Raw genomic sequence first — 17,380 nt, 5'->3', positions numbered from 1 at the left:
TGGTTTAACTTACCTTGATTATTATTTTAATTGGAATCTTTTTTTTTGTTTTAATAAGAAACTGTCACATCACTCACTAACTAAATAAAGGTAGATATTAAAACTCACTACTACTTAAAATTTAATATTTAAAATAACAGAAGATATTCAGTTAAAAAAGTACCTAAAATAATCCAACCTCCTAAATAAAAAGGACTCCTTGTATTTTGTATTTACAGACTTTTAGTAAAAGAAAAACTGCTCCAAAAAAAAAAAAAAAAAAAAAAAAAATCTGAAAAAGAAGCATATCAAAATTAAATACTATCAGTTTCTAAAAAAAATCAAAATACAAATTAAAAAATCCACAAAATCACATCTCTCTCTCTCTCTATTGAAATGATTGGCCTTTGACTGCTGGGCCTCAAGTTCTTTATATAGCAGGGCCATCACTTCCTCTAAAACCATACCCATTCAGCTTCTCTTTGAACCATTTCTTCTTCAACAATATTTTCTCCGTCTCTGTTTCCACAGCTCTATAGGCTCAACTTCAACGCTTTTCAGGTCAGAATCTCATCTGGGCTTTCTGGGTTTTTCTCAATCTCTCTGTTTTTCCTGCCCTCTTCTTTGTGATTCACATGCGTTCTTGGTTTAGTTCTTAACCTTTTCTTTCTCAGTCAGGGTATAAATTTTTATGGGTTTGTGTTAAATTGTTTATATTATGTCTCTGTGCGTTACATTTCTAGATTTTTTGTTTCTTTACTTTATTATTTATTATTAAATGTTCGTGCCTTGTTTTTAATGATTTTTTTTATTTGTTTGTTTTATTCATAAGTATATTCTCTTATGTGCACTGGTAACTTTTTTTTTTTTTTCTTCTCGAGAAGGAAGTGTTAATGTGGTCTGTCTGCAAGTTTCGTTTTCTTTGGAGAATTAACTTTTGGGTATATGATTCTGTCAAATCTGATTAAAGATTTTTTTCCCTTAGTGAAATGTGTTTGCTTTGCTCTGCCATTTTTTCTTTTTCTAAATAATTTGGTTCCACAGATTTAAAATAGTAACTTTATGATTTGGGTCAGCATATTAGTCCTTTTTGTCAGCTTCATTTTTTTTTTTTTTTTTGGGGGTTTTAAACTCGTGGTTCTTCAAATCATAGTGTTTTCAAAGTTGCATTTTACAATTTGATGGTTACTAATGGAAATATAGTATTAAGTTTGTAACTTTGTAGGTTAGCATTCTTCTTTTGGTTTGTTTGGTTCGTGTTTTAAGTTTGAATGATTTGTGGATTGCTTTGTTGTTGATGTATCCAATTTTGGATTGTGTGGTGTAAAAAGTTGTAAATTTTTTTGGCTATTCAGTATATTTATTAAATTGAACCATTAATCCTTGTAAACTCATTTTTCTTCTCTGAAAAATCCAATTATTGCAGAATGGGAAGTACTGGTGAAGCCAAATATGGTGCATACACCTATGAGAACCTTGAGAGGGAACCATACTGGCCATCAGAGAAGCTCCGAATTTCTATTACTGGGGCAGGTGGTTTTATTGCCTCCCACATTGCCCGGCGCTTGAAGAGCGAGGGTCACTACATTATTGCTTCTGATTGGAAGAAGAATGAGCACATGACTGAAGACATGTTCTGTCATGAATTCCACCTTGTGGACTTGAGGGTCATGGATAATTGCTTGAAGGTCACTAATGGAGTTGACCATGTGTTCAATCTTGCTGCTGATATGGGTGGCATGGGGTTCATTCAGTCCAACCACTCAGTTATCATGTATAACAATACAATGATCAGTTTCAACATGCTTGAGGCTGGCAGGATTAATGGTGTTAAGAGGTTAGTTGTCTTGGATATGGTATAGCTTGCAAAATCCCCATTAAATGTACAGAGTTGATTTTTGTACCTCAACAATTATATGTTTCTAAAAATATAACTGGGTTTGTGCAGGTTTTTCTATGCCTCTAGTGCTTGTATCTATCCTGAATTTAAGCAGCTGGAAACTAATGTGAGCCTAAAGGAGTCTGATGCCTGGCCTGCTGAGGTTTGTTACTCTTAGTGGTCAAGAAAATTTAATCTACTAGTTTTTCCTTTGTAAATTATGGATTTAGTTAATGAGTTTGCTTTTACAACTGGATTTAGCCTCAAGATGCTTATGGCTTAGAGAAGCTTGCAACAGAGGAGTTGTGCAAGCACTACACCAAAGATTTTGGTATTGAGTGCCGTGTTGGAAGATTCCATAACATTTATGGTCCTTTTGGAACATGGAAAGGTAAGCTCTTGATTTTAGTGGTAAACTTATGCATATGCTTTGCTTGTTGGATTTTTACTAATTTTTTTGCTTTCTAATATCTGTTGAACAGGTGGGAGGGAGAAGGCTCCAGCTGCTTTTTGTAGAAAGGCTCAAACTTCCACCGATAAGTTTGAGATGTGGGGGGATGGACTTCAGACCAGATCATTCACCTTCATTGATGAATGTGTAGAAGGTGTTCTTAGGTAAGTGCTTCATTATATTGTAACTTGTATAGCTGAAGGTCGTATTTACATATATGAGATTCTTCTGTCTAATGTAATGTTGACATTTTTTTTCCCATTCACAAATATGTATCAAGGTAGACAGTAGATTTTTATTCCATTTCCTACCAAAGCTTTGCCTGAAATTGGTTGAGTTGAGTATTACCATTTAGAAAACAGCTTGAAATTGGATATTTAAGGGGTTGCTCTGATGTGATTTATTTTACATTATTTCAAAATGCTTGTTGAATTAAGTAAATAAGGTGTTGTTTTCCTGAATATTACTTGTAATAGGATCAGGCTTTTAAGGCAGTAAGATATTTTTTACCTTGTCAATAACCATACTGATTACTTTTGCATAATTTGTTCTAAGATTTCTATTGAAACTAAAGCTAGGAATCTATTCATGTGGCCGGCCTTGACTGGGTAATAATAGTTTATTGTACCCAGTTTTGTGTTTCACATTGGAAACTTACAAAAAATGTGTTTGTATCATACAAATTGACGTGTTTGATTGGATTCTGAAGTTACATGTTCTCACTTCTCATGAATTAACCTTTGCGGATCAACTTTTTTGTTTAGATTGACGAAGTCAGACTTCCGCGAGCCAGTGAACATTGGAAGTGATGAGATGGTTAGCATGAATGAAATGGCTGAAATTGTGCTTAGCTTTGAGAACAAGCAGCTCCCTATCCACCACATTCCTGGCCCAGAGGGAGTCCGGGGTCGTAACTCAGACAACACACTCATCAAAGAGAAACTTGGTTGGGCTCCTACCATGAAGTTGAAGGTACTTATAGAACAGTAATTTACTTCCCTTTATGTGAGGTTTCTTAATAACTCTGAAGTTTGTGTCAAGTAAGGTTACCTTCAACTCTAGTGTAATTGTTAAGTGTATATTGTAAAATAAAGTTCTAAACCATGACTTGTTCATAAAGTCTCCTTCTTTAGTGTCAATTTGCTCTGCTACTAATTGCATATCTGATTTCGCTTGTTGTAGGATGGGCTGAGATTTACATACTTCTGGATCAAGGAGCAGATTGAGAAAGAGAAGGCTCAAGGTGTTGACTTGTCGACTTATGGGTCATCTAAGGTGGTTGGAACTCAGGCTCCAGTTCAGCTAGGCTCACTTCGTGCTGCTGATGGCAAAGAATGAGGTGGTTGAAGCCAGATAGCTCAATGGCAAAGAATGAGATAGTTGAAGCCAGATAGCTCAATAAATTGCACCGATGAAGTCTCAAGTTTTATTAAGGTTTGGTTATTATGTTTCATTGCATAGGAAGGTATTTACGGTAATCGAAACTTGCCATGTTGAGCTGTTGTTATTTAGAGATATCACGTTTGTAGTATTTTGTTTTGTATAAGGAAGCTTTCATGCTCCCAAGGTATGTGATCTAGTTTTTCAGACAACCTGCTATTGTAGGATGTCTTGATCCATATTTATTTTTTGGTTATGAGATAAATTTGTGGTTAAATCTTGTAATATTTCGTGAAGTATTGTGCTCGTTTTCTTTCGAATACTTGTTGTAGCCTGTAAGATGTTAATTCTGGAGACTTATTAGATCACTTGCTACCAACTGGAATGTTAAGCAGTGGTCACCAAGGGCCAAGGCCATTCTATTACTAGATTGGTTTAGAAAGTAGATTTAGAGACCTTGAAGCTTTTGCCACTTTAAAGCTTCTAAAGGAGGAGGAGGTGCGATTGTGATGTTGTGATGTGCCTTTAGTGGCGATTGGTTCATTGTAATGTGCTCTTAATATGATGCATATTATGATTATGTAATGCACATTACAATGATGTGACATTAAGGTTTTTGGTTTATTTAATTTTTTTTTAATATTACTTTAATTTAAAATTACAAAATATATCATATCATCTTAATTTTATCACTTTTTTAAACAATATAATATTATATTCTTATACTAAAATTACATTAATATAAAATTACAATAACGTAATATTATAAAGTAATGTAACAGCACGGTGAATCAAACATCTCTTTTTTAGTGTTGATTGTATACAGTACTAAAGCATGTGGACCTGTGGTAACCTAACCTGGGAGCTAAGGTTAAGTTGGATAAGATTGCATTATGAAGGGGGGACAATATCAATAGGCCATTCGGCTTTTGGTCGTGGTCCAAGGATGTCGACATTTTAATGTTACTCGTGTTGCAGTGTAGAATGTGCTTTTTGAACAAGTGAAATCTTTACCGACACCTATCACCATAATTAATTAATTATTGATCCTCTCCGAAAATTTGGCAGCTATTCCTTCTCCGCTGTGGATATTCTCTTAAGAATAAACGCTGTTGAATCTTATTTTTATTCCCAACCAAAGAAGGTATTGTGCTAAAACAAATGATCGTATCAGTGTGTAATCATAATATTTAGCTAATATTCTATCAAAATAATAATAATAATAATAATAATAATATTTAGCTAATAAGAAACTGATGTGAACCGAAAATTAATTGATTCCTGATTCAATAATAATATCTATCTGTTTCTCAAAAAAAAAAAAAAAAAAAAGCCTAGTCTATTCAACATATCTTGATTCTTGAGGAAATGGACATTTTTTGTTAATATTTTTGCTTGCTTCTTATTTTTTACTAGTGTGTAGCTTTGCATATGCATGGTTACAATTAAAAACAATCACAATTATACTATTTAAATTATATATATATATATATATATATGTATGGGCGGTTTTTGGGGCCCAGGCCTAGCAAGTAAGTGGTTCTAGCCCTAAAGACTAGACAATAAATTTGTAGAGAGCGGGTTACAGAACTAGGGCTAGACGAAGTGAACGTTAATTAATTGTATGCCATGCAACAGTCTGAATATGAGAATATCTCCTTTGTCCACAGGATACTCGGTCCGAGGAGACGTATGCGTGCACCTCTTATTATGATTAAAGGCTACAGAATTCTTCTCTCTCTCTCTCTCTTCTTTTCTCTCCTGAACTTTTCCGATCCCTTCTTCATGGGGATTTCCTTCTCTTATATAGCCTCCTTAAATTGATAAGAGTCTTACACTTGTTAACCATCTGGACCTTCACTTGAGTACTTGTTCCATCGGACATCCACCTTATCTTCCTGTGAGTTGCATTGGCCAATGTAACACTGTTCGCCTGTCTTCTCCACATTAATGCGGCTGGAAAAGTAACTTCCTTGCATTTAATGCGGCAGTTATGGTTTCTCCCTGGACGTCTTACATTTTCTTCTTTCTTCCTGCTATGTAAGGCTCACCCTACTACCCACGTTTGTTTGGGATGGTTCTTCACTGTGGATGGGGCGCACATTGGGCCCGTATTTGTGTGTCCGAGGAGACATTCCTCCTCGGATGTCTTTTTAAATAAGTTAGGCTCAACAGGATTGGGCTGGAAGTCTTTTGGTCCCCCTTTTCCCTTTTGGTCATGGTTGGGCTCCGTGCGGAGCTCAAGGCCCATTGTTGACTTTGGGACTTTGGGAATTTTACCCCTACAATATATATATATATATATATATATATATATATATATATTTTGAAAAGATGTTTAAATTATACATGGTATTAGTTTACACTTTTTTAAACCATACATTTCTTAAAAATGCAATGGTTTCTCATATATATATATATATATATTAAGCACGTGTGATGAGACTCATTTTTTTCTTTTCTTTTTTTGTCTAGTTTACGTGAGATTAGGAATTAAGGAAACTAGAAATTAAAAAAAAAAAAAATTAAATAAAAGAAACTGCAAGTCTTGATAAAGTTTAAAAAAAAAAAAATTGGAATGTGGTTTTGAAGAAAATATACAAAGTGAGAATTTTTTATTTTTATTTTTATTTTTTGATAATTTTTTTTTGAAGTCATGGATTAGTATGAGAATGTCCTATTTTGTAAGCATTTTAAGTAAAATTGGATATATATTTTTATCAGGGTATCTCCAAGTTTTGTTTCTGTTAAACATAGAGCCTAGGGATATTTCTAAACCAAATAAAAGTCCAGTCCAAATTGGAGAATTCTCTTATAAATAGTTTATATATATATATATATATAATTTAGAATTTAATTGATTTTTGACTCTTCGATTTTTGCACCCAATAATTCACTTGACACAAAATTAAAAATTAAATGGAACACGTGGTGCAAAATTGAGAATCAAATTAAAATCTAATTGGATTTTTTTTGAGTTTTAGTTATTAATATTGTGGGGGGGGGGGTATAGAACCGGGAAGCCCATGTCAATATTTACGCTGGGCCTAGGGCCCGATCCAAGGAAGGCCCACCCCTTGGCCATGGAAATGACCCTCCTCGGCCATGGGAAGGACCCTCCCCGGCCATAAATGTAGCCGAGGGCAAAGGGAGCAACTCGGTCCTGGGGATGACATTTCGGGTCATTTCGCCGAACAGGAAAAGTGCTAAAACAACAAAGAACAAGGGAAAGGCTGCCATTACTGCAATTAAGTACTCTGCACCTAACAGAGTCATACTTTTCAGCTTTTACAACCACCCCCAACCACTTTGGGTATGGGCTGATGAAACAAGTATCAGTCCTATAAAACTGAACCTACACGTGGACGTTCATGAGAGGGGAAAAATTAGTATAAAAGGAGGAAGAAGCAATCCAGAAGATGGGGCTAGGGGACAAAGTCCAAGAATCGGAGCCACCCAGGCCGTGCCGAGGAGAAAGTCTTCTTGGATAAGCTCAGTTCATCTTTGCGCGATCATTATGCACACCATGACTAACGACTGTCCGTTCACTAAGGCCTAGCCTATCTGTGGGAAGGCTTGTGCGTTGGCGCAGGCGGCAATTAGTCAAGATAGGATCAAGCCCCTGTCAACAAGGGTCCCTCGAAAGAAATAATTTTGGCAGTGGTGCAAGCTATGCGAAAGCCTCTCCATCATTTCCAACAGCACGCGGTTGTTGCCCTAACTCAGCTCCCACTCAGGGCTACACTTCGAAGTGTCAGTGGCACGGGTAGTTCTAGGGGCTTCTAACATCAAGTCTATGCCCCACACATTTGCCAAGGGGCTAATCCTCGCAGGTCCAGTAGCCCGATTCACCAAATTCTCATAAGTGTTGGACAGAACCAAGGTTTTGCATGGTCCTCGGACGCAAACCTATGGGGAAACCAGCTACTTCAAGAAGAAGTGTTGGACAGAACCAAGGTCTTACATGGTCCTCGGACTTAAACCTATGGGGAAACCAGCTACTTCAAGAAGAAAGTGCTAGACAAAACCAAGGTCTTGCATGGTCCTCGGACTTAAACCTATGGGGAAACTAGTCACTAGAAAATATAAGTGTTGGACAGAACCAAGGTCTTGCATGGTCCTCGGACTCAAACCTATGGGGAAACCAGCTACTTCAAGAAGAAAGTGTTGGACAGAACCAAGGTCTTGCATGGTCTTCAGACTCAAACCTATGAGGAAACCAGCTACTTCAAGAAGAAAGTGCTAGACAGAACCAAGGTTTCGCATGGTCCTCGGACTCAAACCTATGGGGAAACTAGTCACTAGAAAATATAAGCGTTGGATAGAACCAAGGTCTTGCATGGTCCTCAGACTCAAACCTATGGGAAACTAACTACATCAAGAAAGGCTTAAGTCCTAGACAGAATGGAAATCCCACGCGGTCCTCGGACCCCCAGCTTTAAGGAAACTAACACAACCAAGTGTTTAGACCCGGTACAGTCATGCCTCGGTCCTCGAACCGAATGCCCAAAACAAGTTAAGGCTATGAATATCATCTGAAACGTGGGAAAGCACCCTAGTGCCCGGCGACCCCCTCGGACAGTTCATTTTAGGTTACACATCCTCGGGTGATCACCCCATACGCAATACAGAACATTTATCTGTTATCTCGGTTAGTCTCATATGGTTAACCTACTTGAAGTCAGCATTGCTGTGCTCGTCAGTTTTGATAAGTTCAAAGTAATAACTCTTTGCTAACAAGGGCATTGGCCCTAAGTACTGTCCGAAAGAAAAGGACACCAGCACATCCATTCACAAAATAATTATTGCAGAAAAGAAAGAACACGCAAAATGGGATAGTCATCTTTTATTAGACAAAGAAGAAGTACAACATACAAAAAAGGAGCTTAAACAAGCTTATACCAGAAGCTAACTACAAAAAAAAAGGGGGGGGGGGGATACATGGGAACGATAGATCCTTCAATTTTACTCTAGCAGCGACTAAGCAAGTTTGGATGGCACCAGTGATGGAAGAAAAGAAGAAGCAGAAGCACCTGGGTGGCACCAGTGATGAAAGAAAAGAAGAAGCGGAGGCACCTGGGTGGCACCAATGATGGAAGAGAGGAAGAAGCGGGGATGCCAAATCCCCGTACCAGCTCTAACAGCAATCGAGCAAGTATCGTATTAGCAGCAATTGAGCGAGACGGATGGTTCCAGCGATGGGAAATCTTAGTGCTGTCGCACCAAAAATTTGATGCGACCTCCACTTGCTTTGGATTTTGGTTGAAGGAAGAAGAGGCTCCTTTCTTGCCTTATCAAGGAAAAGAAATGTCTTGAGTCTTTGTCTCCCTTGCCCTGACCGGGCCATTTTGAATCTCGAAGATACCCAAGGCTTCTAAAGAGGGTGTGGTCCCTTCACCCTCATCCTGGCCTTGACCATGTCACCCCCTAAGACTCAGTCACACTAGTAATGAGGACTTTGGGCACAATTGGAGGGTTAGGAATTTGAAAAGCTTAAAGGGTATGCAAATAAAGGGAATGACCTCCCACCGTGCTTCTTATATGGGGGGCAGGCCTGGTGGCATTTAATCTGTACAAATCTCCAAGAAAAACTATAAACGAGATAAGTCCCGCTCAATTTCCAAAGCAGTCTTCAGCCGTTAAATTTGCGTCGCCTCGTAAAGAGACCTTAATAAAGGCACGTCTCGTGTACTGAAATGGCAGGAACTCGGTGTGGGTAAACTAAAAGAATGTCTCACAACTAGGGACGTGCCCAAGCAAATGAAGAGGCTCCGGCATTGATGAAGGAGAAGACTTGGCCAGCCATGACATAGGCCCGACGTTACCAAAACTCTCATCTCCATCCGAGGAGCCGGACAGCAGGATTTTGAGGGGCTATTGTAGGGGGGTATAGAACCGGGAAACCTATGTCAATGTCTGCGCTGGGCCTAGGGCCCAATCCAAGGAAGGCCCACCCCTTGGCCATGGGAAGGATCCTCCTCGGTCATGGGAAGGACCCTCTTTGGCCATGGGAAGGACCCTCCTTGGCCATAAATGTAGCCGAGGGCAAAGGGAGCAACTCGGTCCTGGTGATGACATTTCAGGTCATTTCGTCGAACAGGAAAAGTGCTAAAACGACAAAGAACAAGGGAAAGGCTGCTATTACTGCAAATAAGTACTCTGCACCTGACAGAGTCATGTTTTTCCAGCTTTTACAACCACCCCCAACCACTTTGGGTATGGGCTGATGGGACAAGTATCAGCCCTATAAAGCTGAACTTACACGTGGACGTTCGTGAGAGGGGAAAAGCTAGTATAAAAGGAGGAAGAAGCAGTCCAAAAGATGGGGCTGAGGGACCAGGTCCAAGAACCGGAGCCACCCAGGCCGTGTCAAGGAGAAAGTCTTCTTGGATAAGCTCAGTTCACCTCTACGCGATCATCATGAACACTATGACTAACGACTGTCCGTTCACGAAGGCCTAGCCTTTTAGCCCACTCTCTACAAATTCATTGTATTGGGCCCGCTGGTCCAAGATCCCACCCACCGTGTGGTATTGGGCTGAGAAACGAGACCCTACAAATATATACTAGCATGTAACCTATGCAAACACATATAAAAGTCCAGTCCAAATTGGAGAATTCTCTTATAAATAGTTTATATAATTTAGAATTTAATTGATTTTTGACTATTCAATTTTTGCACCCAATAATTCGCTTGGCACAAAATTAAATATTAAATGGAACATGTGGTGCAAAATTGAGAATCAAATTAAAATCTAATTGGATTTTCTTTGAGTTTTAGTTATTAATATATACTAGCATGTAACCTATGCAAACGCATGGATGCATTTAAAATTAAACACAATTTTTATTATAAAAATATAAATAATTAGTGAATTTTTTTTAAAAAATAACATGTAACACATGCATTAATGCATATGTATAGATTCATTTAAAATTAAACACAATTTTTATCATAAAAATATAAATAATTAGTCAGATTATTTTTTAAAAAAGTAAACGTAATAAGTCACATTAAAATTCTTACCTAAATTTAATACTACTTATGCTAATTTCTTTTTTCTAATTTTTAATAAGAAAGAATGTGTGGTGATTTTTTTTTTTTTTTTGTGGTGATTTTTATTGAGTATATGTGATTTTTTATTTATTAATAAATTTTATAGTTCATTAATATTAGTTTCTTAGTATTTTGCACTCAATAACTCACTTGTCACAAAGATTAAAAAACTTAAATGGATATAGAGCACAAACTTAATTGGATAATTATGGTATAGTCTTCACATAAATTTAGGCGCATAACACAAAATTAAATTCTAATTTCAAATTCTAATGACAAAAGGTAAATTAATTACCTAATCCTATTTACGCGAGTCCTTTCACCAGATATTACCTATTCTAATCCCCCACAACTCAAATTCAAATGGCAATACAATTAAAATAACAACTATGGCAATACAATTCAAATAACAACTAATTTATGAAAAAAATCATATTATATCATTAAGTTGGACTTAGAAGCCATAATTGCACACTAAATTACAGAAATATTTTGGATAAAAACAATTTTTTGATAGAGATAACAATTTATTTGTTCTTATAAATTTATTTAAATAAAATAACATTAAGTGTTTTATCAAAACATGCAACATGTTTCTAAAATTCAGTGGATAGAAACAATAACTTATTTGTTATTATTTATTTCTTTATATAAAGTAAGAATGAGTGTTTATTATTATTATTATTATTATTATTATTATGGGACAATAAGTGTTTTAACAAAATATGCAACATACATCTAAGTTTCAATTGATCGAGACGACTACTTATTTGTTCTTATTAATTTTTTTAAATAAAGTAATAATAAGTGTTTTAATAAAACATGCAACATGTATCTAAGTTTCAGTTGATAGGGGCAACAACTTATTTGTTCTTATTAGTTTCTTTAGATAAAGTAACAATGAGTGTTCTAACAAAACATGCAACATGTAGTTTAGATAAAATAACAATAAGTGTTTTAACAAAACATGCAACATATATCTAAATTTCAGTTGATAAAGACACTAATTTATTTGTTCTTATCAATTTCTTTAAATAAAGTAACAATATATGTTTTTACAAAACATGCAACATGCATCTAAGTTTCAGTTGATAGAGACAACAACTTATTTGTTCTTATCAATTTTTAAAAATAAAGTAATAATAAGTGTTTTAACAAAACATGCAACATACATCTAAGTTTCAGAAATTAGGGTCTGTTTGGTAAGAGATTTTTAGTAATGTTATTTATATTTTTTGGAAATACGCGTGGGTAAAAATTATGTGAAAATATGTGTAATGTTGTTTAAACACTGAAAACTATTGTTTAAACAACTATAACAAACAGGACCTTAAATCCTACTCCAACTAAAAATCTATTATCAAAATTTTAAAACTTATATATGTTAGGGTTATATTTTTCATTAGTTGGAATATCCTTTGACAAAATGTACTTTACTTGTATTTAGGTAATTTTAAGTGGATTCTAGAATATCATGAAGTATGTCTTACAAACAAAACAAGTGGTATTATTGAAAACATGAAGATTGCACAAAGAAACAAATGTGAAAAGTTGAAAATAGTGGACCTCGACACAAGTTTCGATTTAGACTTAATGAACCTAAATACAAGCTTGATACCTCTCGATTTATTGAGGTTCATAGATCTAGGAATTCCATATCTATTTTTTGGCCCATGATGACTTAGACTTCTAGGGTTTCATTCACTAAACTTCTAGGGGATATAAAATGATTATTTTATGGCTGTCATTATACATAGAGACTCACATAAAGAATTGATACACTTATTGTGAAACTATGGTGTTCTTATATGCCTTAGGGTTTTATAATCAAGTGCTTTTGTTCTCTTCAAGTGTATTGAAGAATTTTGCATTCAACAACAAGTTTCAAGTTGTTGGAAGTTAGTCACATACTGGGATCTGTGCAAAGGGTAGAAGTCTCTACAAAATCAAGACCAATTAGGGATTGGCGTAAGGATTCTACTGTAGAAAGGTACTTTGGGATAGGCTAGGTTTGGGGTAAGATTCCTTGAATTTGTAATCTTTTAATTTTGATTAGTGATTCTTGGAAGTGGTGACTTGAAAATCACCTTTTAAGGTTTTTGTCTTGTGCAGGTTTTCCCCATTAGTCAATAAATCACCATATCAATTTACTTTCAGTTGCACTCTAGATTATTTGGTAATTTGTTCGTGCCTCCATGATTTTGCATGTAACTTGACCTAATTAATCAACTTGGGTAATTGAATTAATTAACTGGGGTCAATCTATAACCTAAGAATATATATTCACCATATGTTTTTGTTTTGTTTTGTTTTTTGTTATTTGTTTTTTTTTGGTTTATTGCATTTTTTTGAGTTGCAACTTACACATATGTATTTGTAATGGAAGGATACACATGTTGTATAGATTCATAGGAGTTGATAAATTTATATGATTCTCTCTCTCTCTCTCTCTCTCTCTCTCTCTCTCTCTCTCTCTCCCTCCTTTTGGAACAATTTTTTGTCCTAATAAACAACTACTCTCAATATTAATTATTAAATTAATTTTTTTATTAATTGTGAGGATATATTTCCTCAAATTAAGAGATAAAATTAAAAATAGTTGAATTTATGTAAAACTTTATCATTTTAATTCTATTCAAACTAAAAGTCTATTATAATTTTTTTTAACTTCCTTCCCTAAAAAAAAAAAAAAAAATTCTAACTGAAATCCGGAATCCCACACAACATCCCATGCTTTTTTTACCTTCAAGTTGAATCTTATGTTTTATTAATTATTTAAAAAAATATTTTATTAATTGTTAGAATAGATTTCCTCAAATCAACGGATAAGATTTAATTATAATTTAATTTTAGCTAAAAATTTATCATTTAAGTTTGAGAAATTTAAATCCTACTCCAACTAAAAATCTATTATCAAAATTTCAAAATTTATATATATTCACCAATGGTCTTTCCATAGATTACTTCTTGCACCTCACGTTTTTGTTTATTTATTTATTTTTCAAGTTGCAACTTATGCATATGTATTTGTATATTATAGTTTTGATTAAACAAATTCATCTTACTTATTGTTATTTGTTACTAATTTTTCATCTATGGATATTATGTTAAAGGAAGTCTACTATAAAGAAACAAAATAAGGGACACCCATTTAAGTTCTTGGTTTCTCTTAGGTAAGTTATTTATTTATTTATTTTTTAATTATCAACTTTTGAAATATTTTGTGTGTTTTAGGTTTTGGTTATTCTATGTGTTTAGTTTGTAAGTGTTTTAATTTTTCCAATTGACTATCACTACAAAAAATTTGGTTCAAAACACGTCTTTTGTGTGTTGTAATGCAATTTGATTCTGAGTTATTTTTACTTATTGATTTTTCAGACTTTATTAATGTTTATCTATTTTTATATTTTAAAATTCAGTTTGTGCATTGTGTTAGTTTCTTAGTATGTGGAATTCCTTCTATATTTCTTCGAAAGTCTAACTAAATTTAGTTTAGAATTCCTCTTATATAATTTTAGATCATAGATAATATTTGGCTAAATTAGATTTATTGGTTCAAATTCCTATTAAGTCTATCTTTACTTAACTTCTTTTTCATTTTTTTTTTTAAAGTTAGGAAATTTGGTTTGTTTTTCATGTGTAACATTAATATATGTGTTCTTAAAGGCTAAAACATAATATAATTTGAGACATTAATTACTCAAGTTGTATAAGTTAGGGTGTTAATCATTTGAATAAAATCAACACTAAAACAGATGATTTAAATATCAAAAAAAAAAATTTTTTTTTTCTTAGGTGTACAAATACAATTGATTTTTTAATCTTAAGTTAATTTGGAACTAATTAATTTAGGTTAACCTTATTAATGCAAGTATTATAAAAGATCTAACTGCTTGAATTCAAATCACCATCTTCATTAATAAATAATGAATAATAAAAAAATAAGTAAAAAAGTTTTTATTGATAATTCTAATTATAGATATTATATACAAGGACAAATATACAAAATTATGCATTTTATATAATAATTATTATTCATTTTATTTTTACCAAAAAAAAAAACATTCATTTTATTAGAAACGAGTTATAAAATTATGCAATAATAAGTTATTTAGTTATTATTTCTTTAAAATATATATATATATATATATATATATATATAAAGAAAATTCATGATTAAAGTCATTCAAGGCATGAGACTTTCACTAGTAACAACTAATACTTGAGGCAATATCATCATTATCTCAGCATCACTAACTGCTGCAGCTACATCTTTTGGTTCCACGTGTACATGGGACATAACAGAAACTTATACATTAGAGGCCTAGAGGGTAAGAATGCCTTAGATGCTACCTCTTGAGAGTATAATCATAACTTAATCTCAACCCCCATAGATTCTCAGCAATATCAATTCATCTCAGTTGTGGACATCATGAATGAACCACCTTTTCTTTTGTTTATTTAGTTTTAAAGTTCAAGCTTTGGTTCCCTCATATTAGAATCCTCGAAATGGATCTAGGACTTACTTCATTTGAAATGAATCAATTTCTTAATTCAGATTAAATATAATAAATCTATTTCATGAATCTATTTTATAAATGAATAATGTGACATTTTGCACACTGTCAAATCCAAAAAACAATTCTTAACTATAAAGTGTCTTCTCTTCATTTCACTGATCCAAAAAATAAAATCTTGCCAGTCAGTCGACTTTCTTTAAATAAAAATTTCAAGTGAAATAGAGAAGAGTTTGTTTTATTTGTGCTGTTGAGCTATTCTCTTATAGCTACTTTTTGGTTCACTACTTCCCTTGTTACCATTTCCAAGCAGCTAGCACTTAGCAGTAGCACCAAATGTTTTATTGCCCATGACCCAAAACAGACAAATTGTATTGCCTATGACAGAAACCTTGTGAGCCTCTTATGATAAATATGAAGTCACGTTCTTGTTTATTAAGTGTTTGGGCCCCTAACCATCCAGGCAATTCAAGCAGATAAAAAAGTAATGCTATTGTCCCCATTTGTCATAATTTCAGATAGTGAAAGGTGAAAACTATTGTGACCTTTGATAGATATCCTTTGAAATTAGGATAATGGATTGAGTGGTTGAGAATTTGAGATGGGATAATATCTGACGCGGTTGTGATGCAAAGATGTTAAGGTTCACGAAAAACATGGGGATCCCATCTTGTTTACGTGGTAGCACAAGAGGTTGAACAAGTACTGGGACGTACTATCTATCAACCTCTTTCTCAATTCTCATATCAATCTCTGAAAGTAATGCTTCATCAACAACAAAAAAAAATCTCTGAAAGTAATGATTTTGACAATTGAATTTGAGAAAATCCATCAAAGGTGGGGCAGAGTTGCATGTGGTGCTCGTTCTTTCCAAATGCCTTTTTGGGACTTGGACTGGTGTGAGATATCCTTTTAATCTTTAGATCACTGATAAGTAGTAATGTCTGACATACTACATGATAGGCATGTGATACTGCATTTCAATGTGCTTATGGTAAGCCAAAGCACTGATAATAAATTGAACATTTTAACCTGTTTCTCAGATTCCTTTCTATTTTCACTTTTCTTTATTAAAAAAAAATCATAGATTTAAGAACTTTTGGACTTTTAGTCCCATTTTTGAAAAAGTGATTTTGTAAATCTTTAAATGAAAAGCTTTTTTTTTTTTTTTTTTTTTCCTTATGAAAAAGCACCACCCTTTCTGCTTCTTTAAAACACTTTTACTTTTTTTTTTTTTTAAGAACTTCCAAAGTGAAGGCCTGTTTGGTCACCAAGTTCAAACAATAATTTTCACATTTCAAACACATATTTTCACACATTTTTTCACCTACACATATTTCAAAAAATTACAAAAACTACAAAAATCCCATCTCAAACTACTCTTCCAAACACCCACAGTTTTCTTTTTTAAAACGTGTTAGATTTTATTACACCTTAAAAAAAAAAAAAAAAAAAAAAAAAAAAAAAAAAAAAAAAACTATTAGGTGTCTTGACATGGTGGTTAAGAACAAATATTATGGAGCCTAGTCTCAAATACTATTGTGTGTTTATGTGTGTCTATATATATCTTACAGATATAGGAAGATGGGAACGAGGCACCAATGATCAGGCCCAGCCTTGCCCTGCCAAGTCTCTTTTTATTGTCTCAACCAAAAGCTCGATCAAGGTCCAAAACGGGCAGGACATTGTTATGTGCTCAATTCCAAGGCTGCTTCTTCTAAATGACTAAACAAAGCTTCTCTCGTGAAAACTTGTATAATGATTAGTGTAGCTGGAGAGCTGTTGTAGAAGCATTATCTAGGCCGATGTCCAATCTGACTGCAGTCCCCATTCCAGGCTTAACATAGATATCCCTCATGAACATAGAGTGACAGTATCGATATCACTCATGAACGTGTAGGGGAAAACTTGTTTTTATGTGAATTCTGCTATATATTTTGACATTCTAGAGTTGAGAAAGAAATTTAAATAAATAAATAAAAATCTCGCCCCCCAGCTGGCAGAACAAGACTTGGCTGCTAAAATTTTGTTTGGTCCAATTCCATCCGAGATGGTTCTTGGCTCAGACACTTTATATGTAGTAAAGCAACAACCAATCCAGCTCAGTGACATCAAAC

At 34.1% G+C, this 17,380-nt stretch overlaps 1 protein-coding gene across 1 annotated transcript; it reads left to right on the top strand.

The window, feature by feature from the left end:
* The first annotated feature begins 356 nt into the window (after positions 1 to 356).
* Positions 357 to 4,011, top strand: LOC126717416 (GDP-mannose 3,5-epimerase 2). The gene is made up of 7 exons (XM_050419150.1): positions 357 to 540; positions 1,406 to 1,816; positions 1,928 to 2,021; positions 2,120 to 2,249; positions 2,341 to 2,473; positions 3,074 to 3,281; positions 3,492 to 4,011. Exons 2-7 carry the CDS (start codon positions 1,407 to 1,409, stop codon positions 3,645 to 3,647), a joined length of 1,131 nt encoding a protein of 376 aa, XP_050275107.1. The 5' UTR covers positions 357 to 540; position 1,406; the 3' UTR covers positions 3,648 to 4,011.
* The last annotated feature ends 13,369 nt before the right edge of the window (positions 4,012 to 17,380 follow it).

This window comes from Quercus robur, chromosome 3 (assembly GCF_932294415.1).
Source record: "Quercus robur chromosome 3, dhQueRobu3.1, whole genome shotgun sequence".
Classification (NCBI taxonomy): Eukaryota; Viridiplantae; Streptophyta; class Magnoliopsida; order Fagales; family Fagaceae; genus Quercus; species Quercus robur.
The sequence above is the reverse complement of the archived record's forward strand: the minus strand, read 5'-3'. Positions and strand labels throughout refer to the sequence as shown.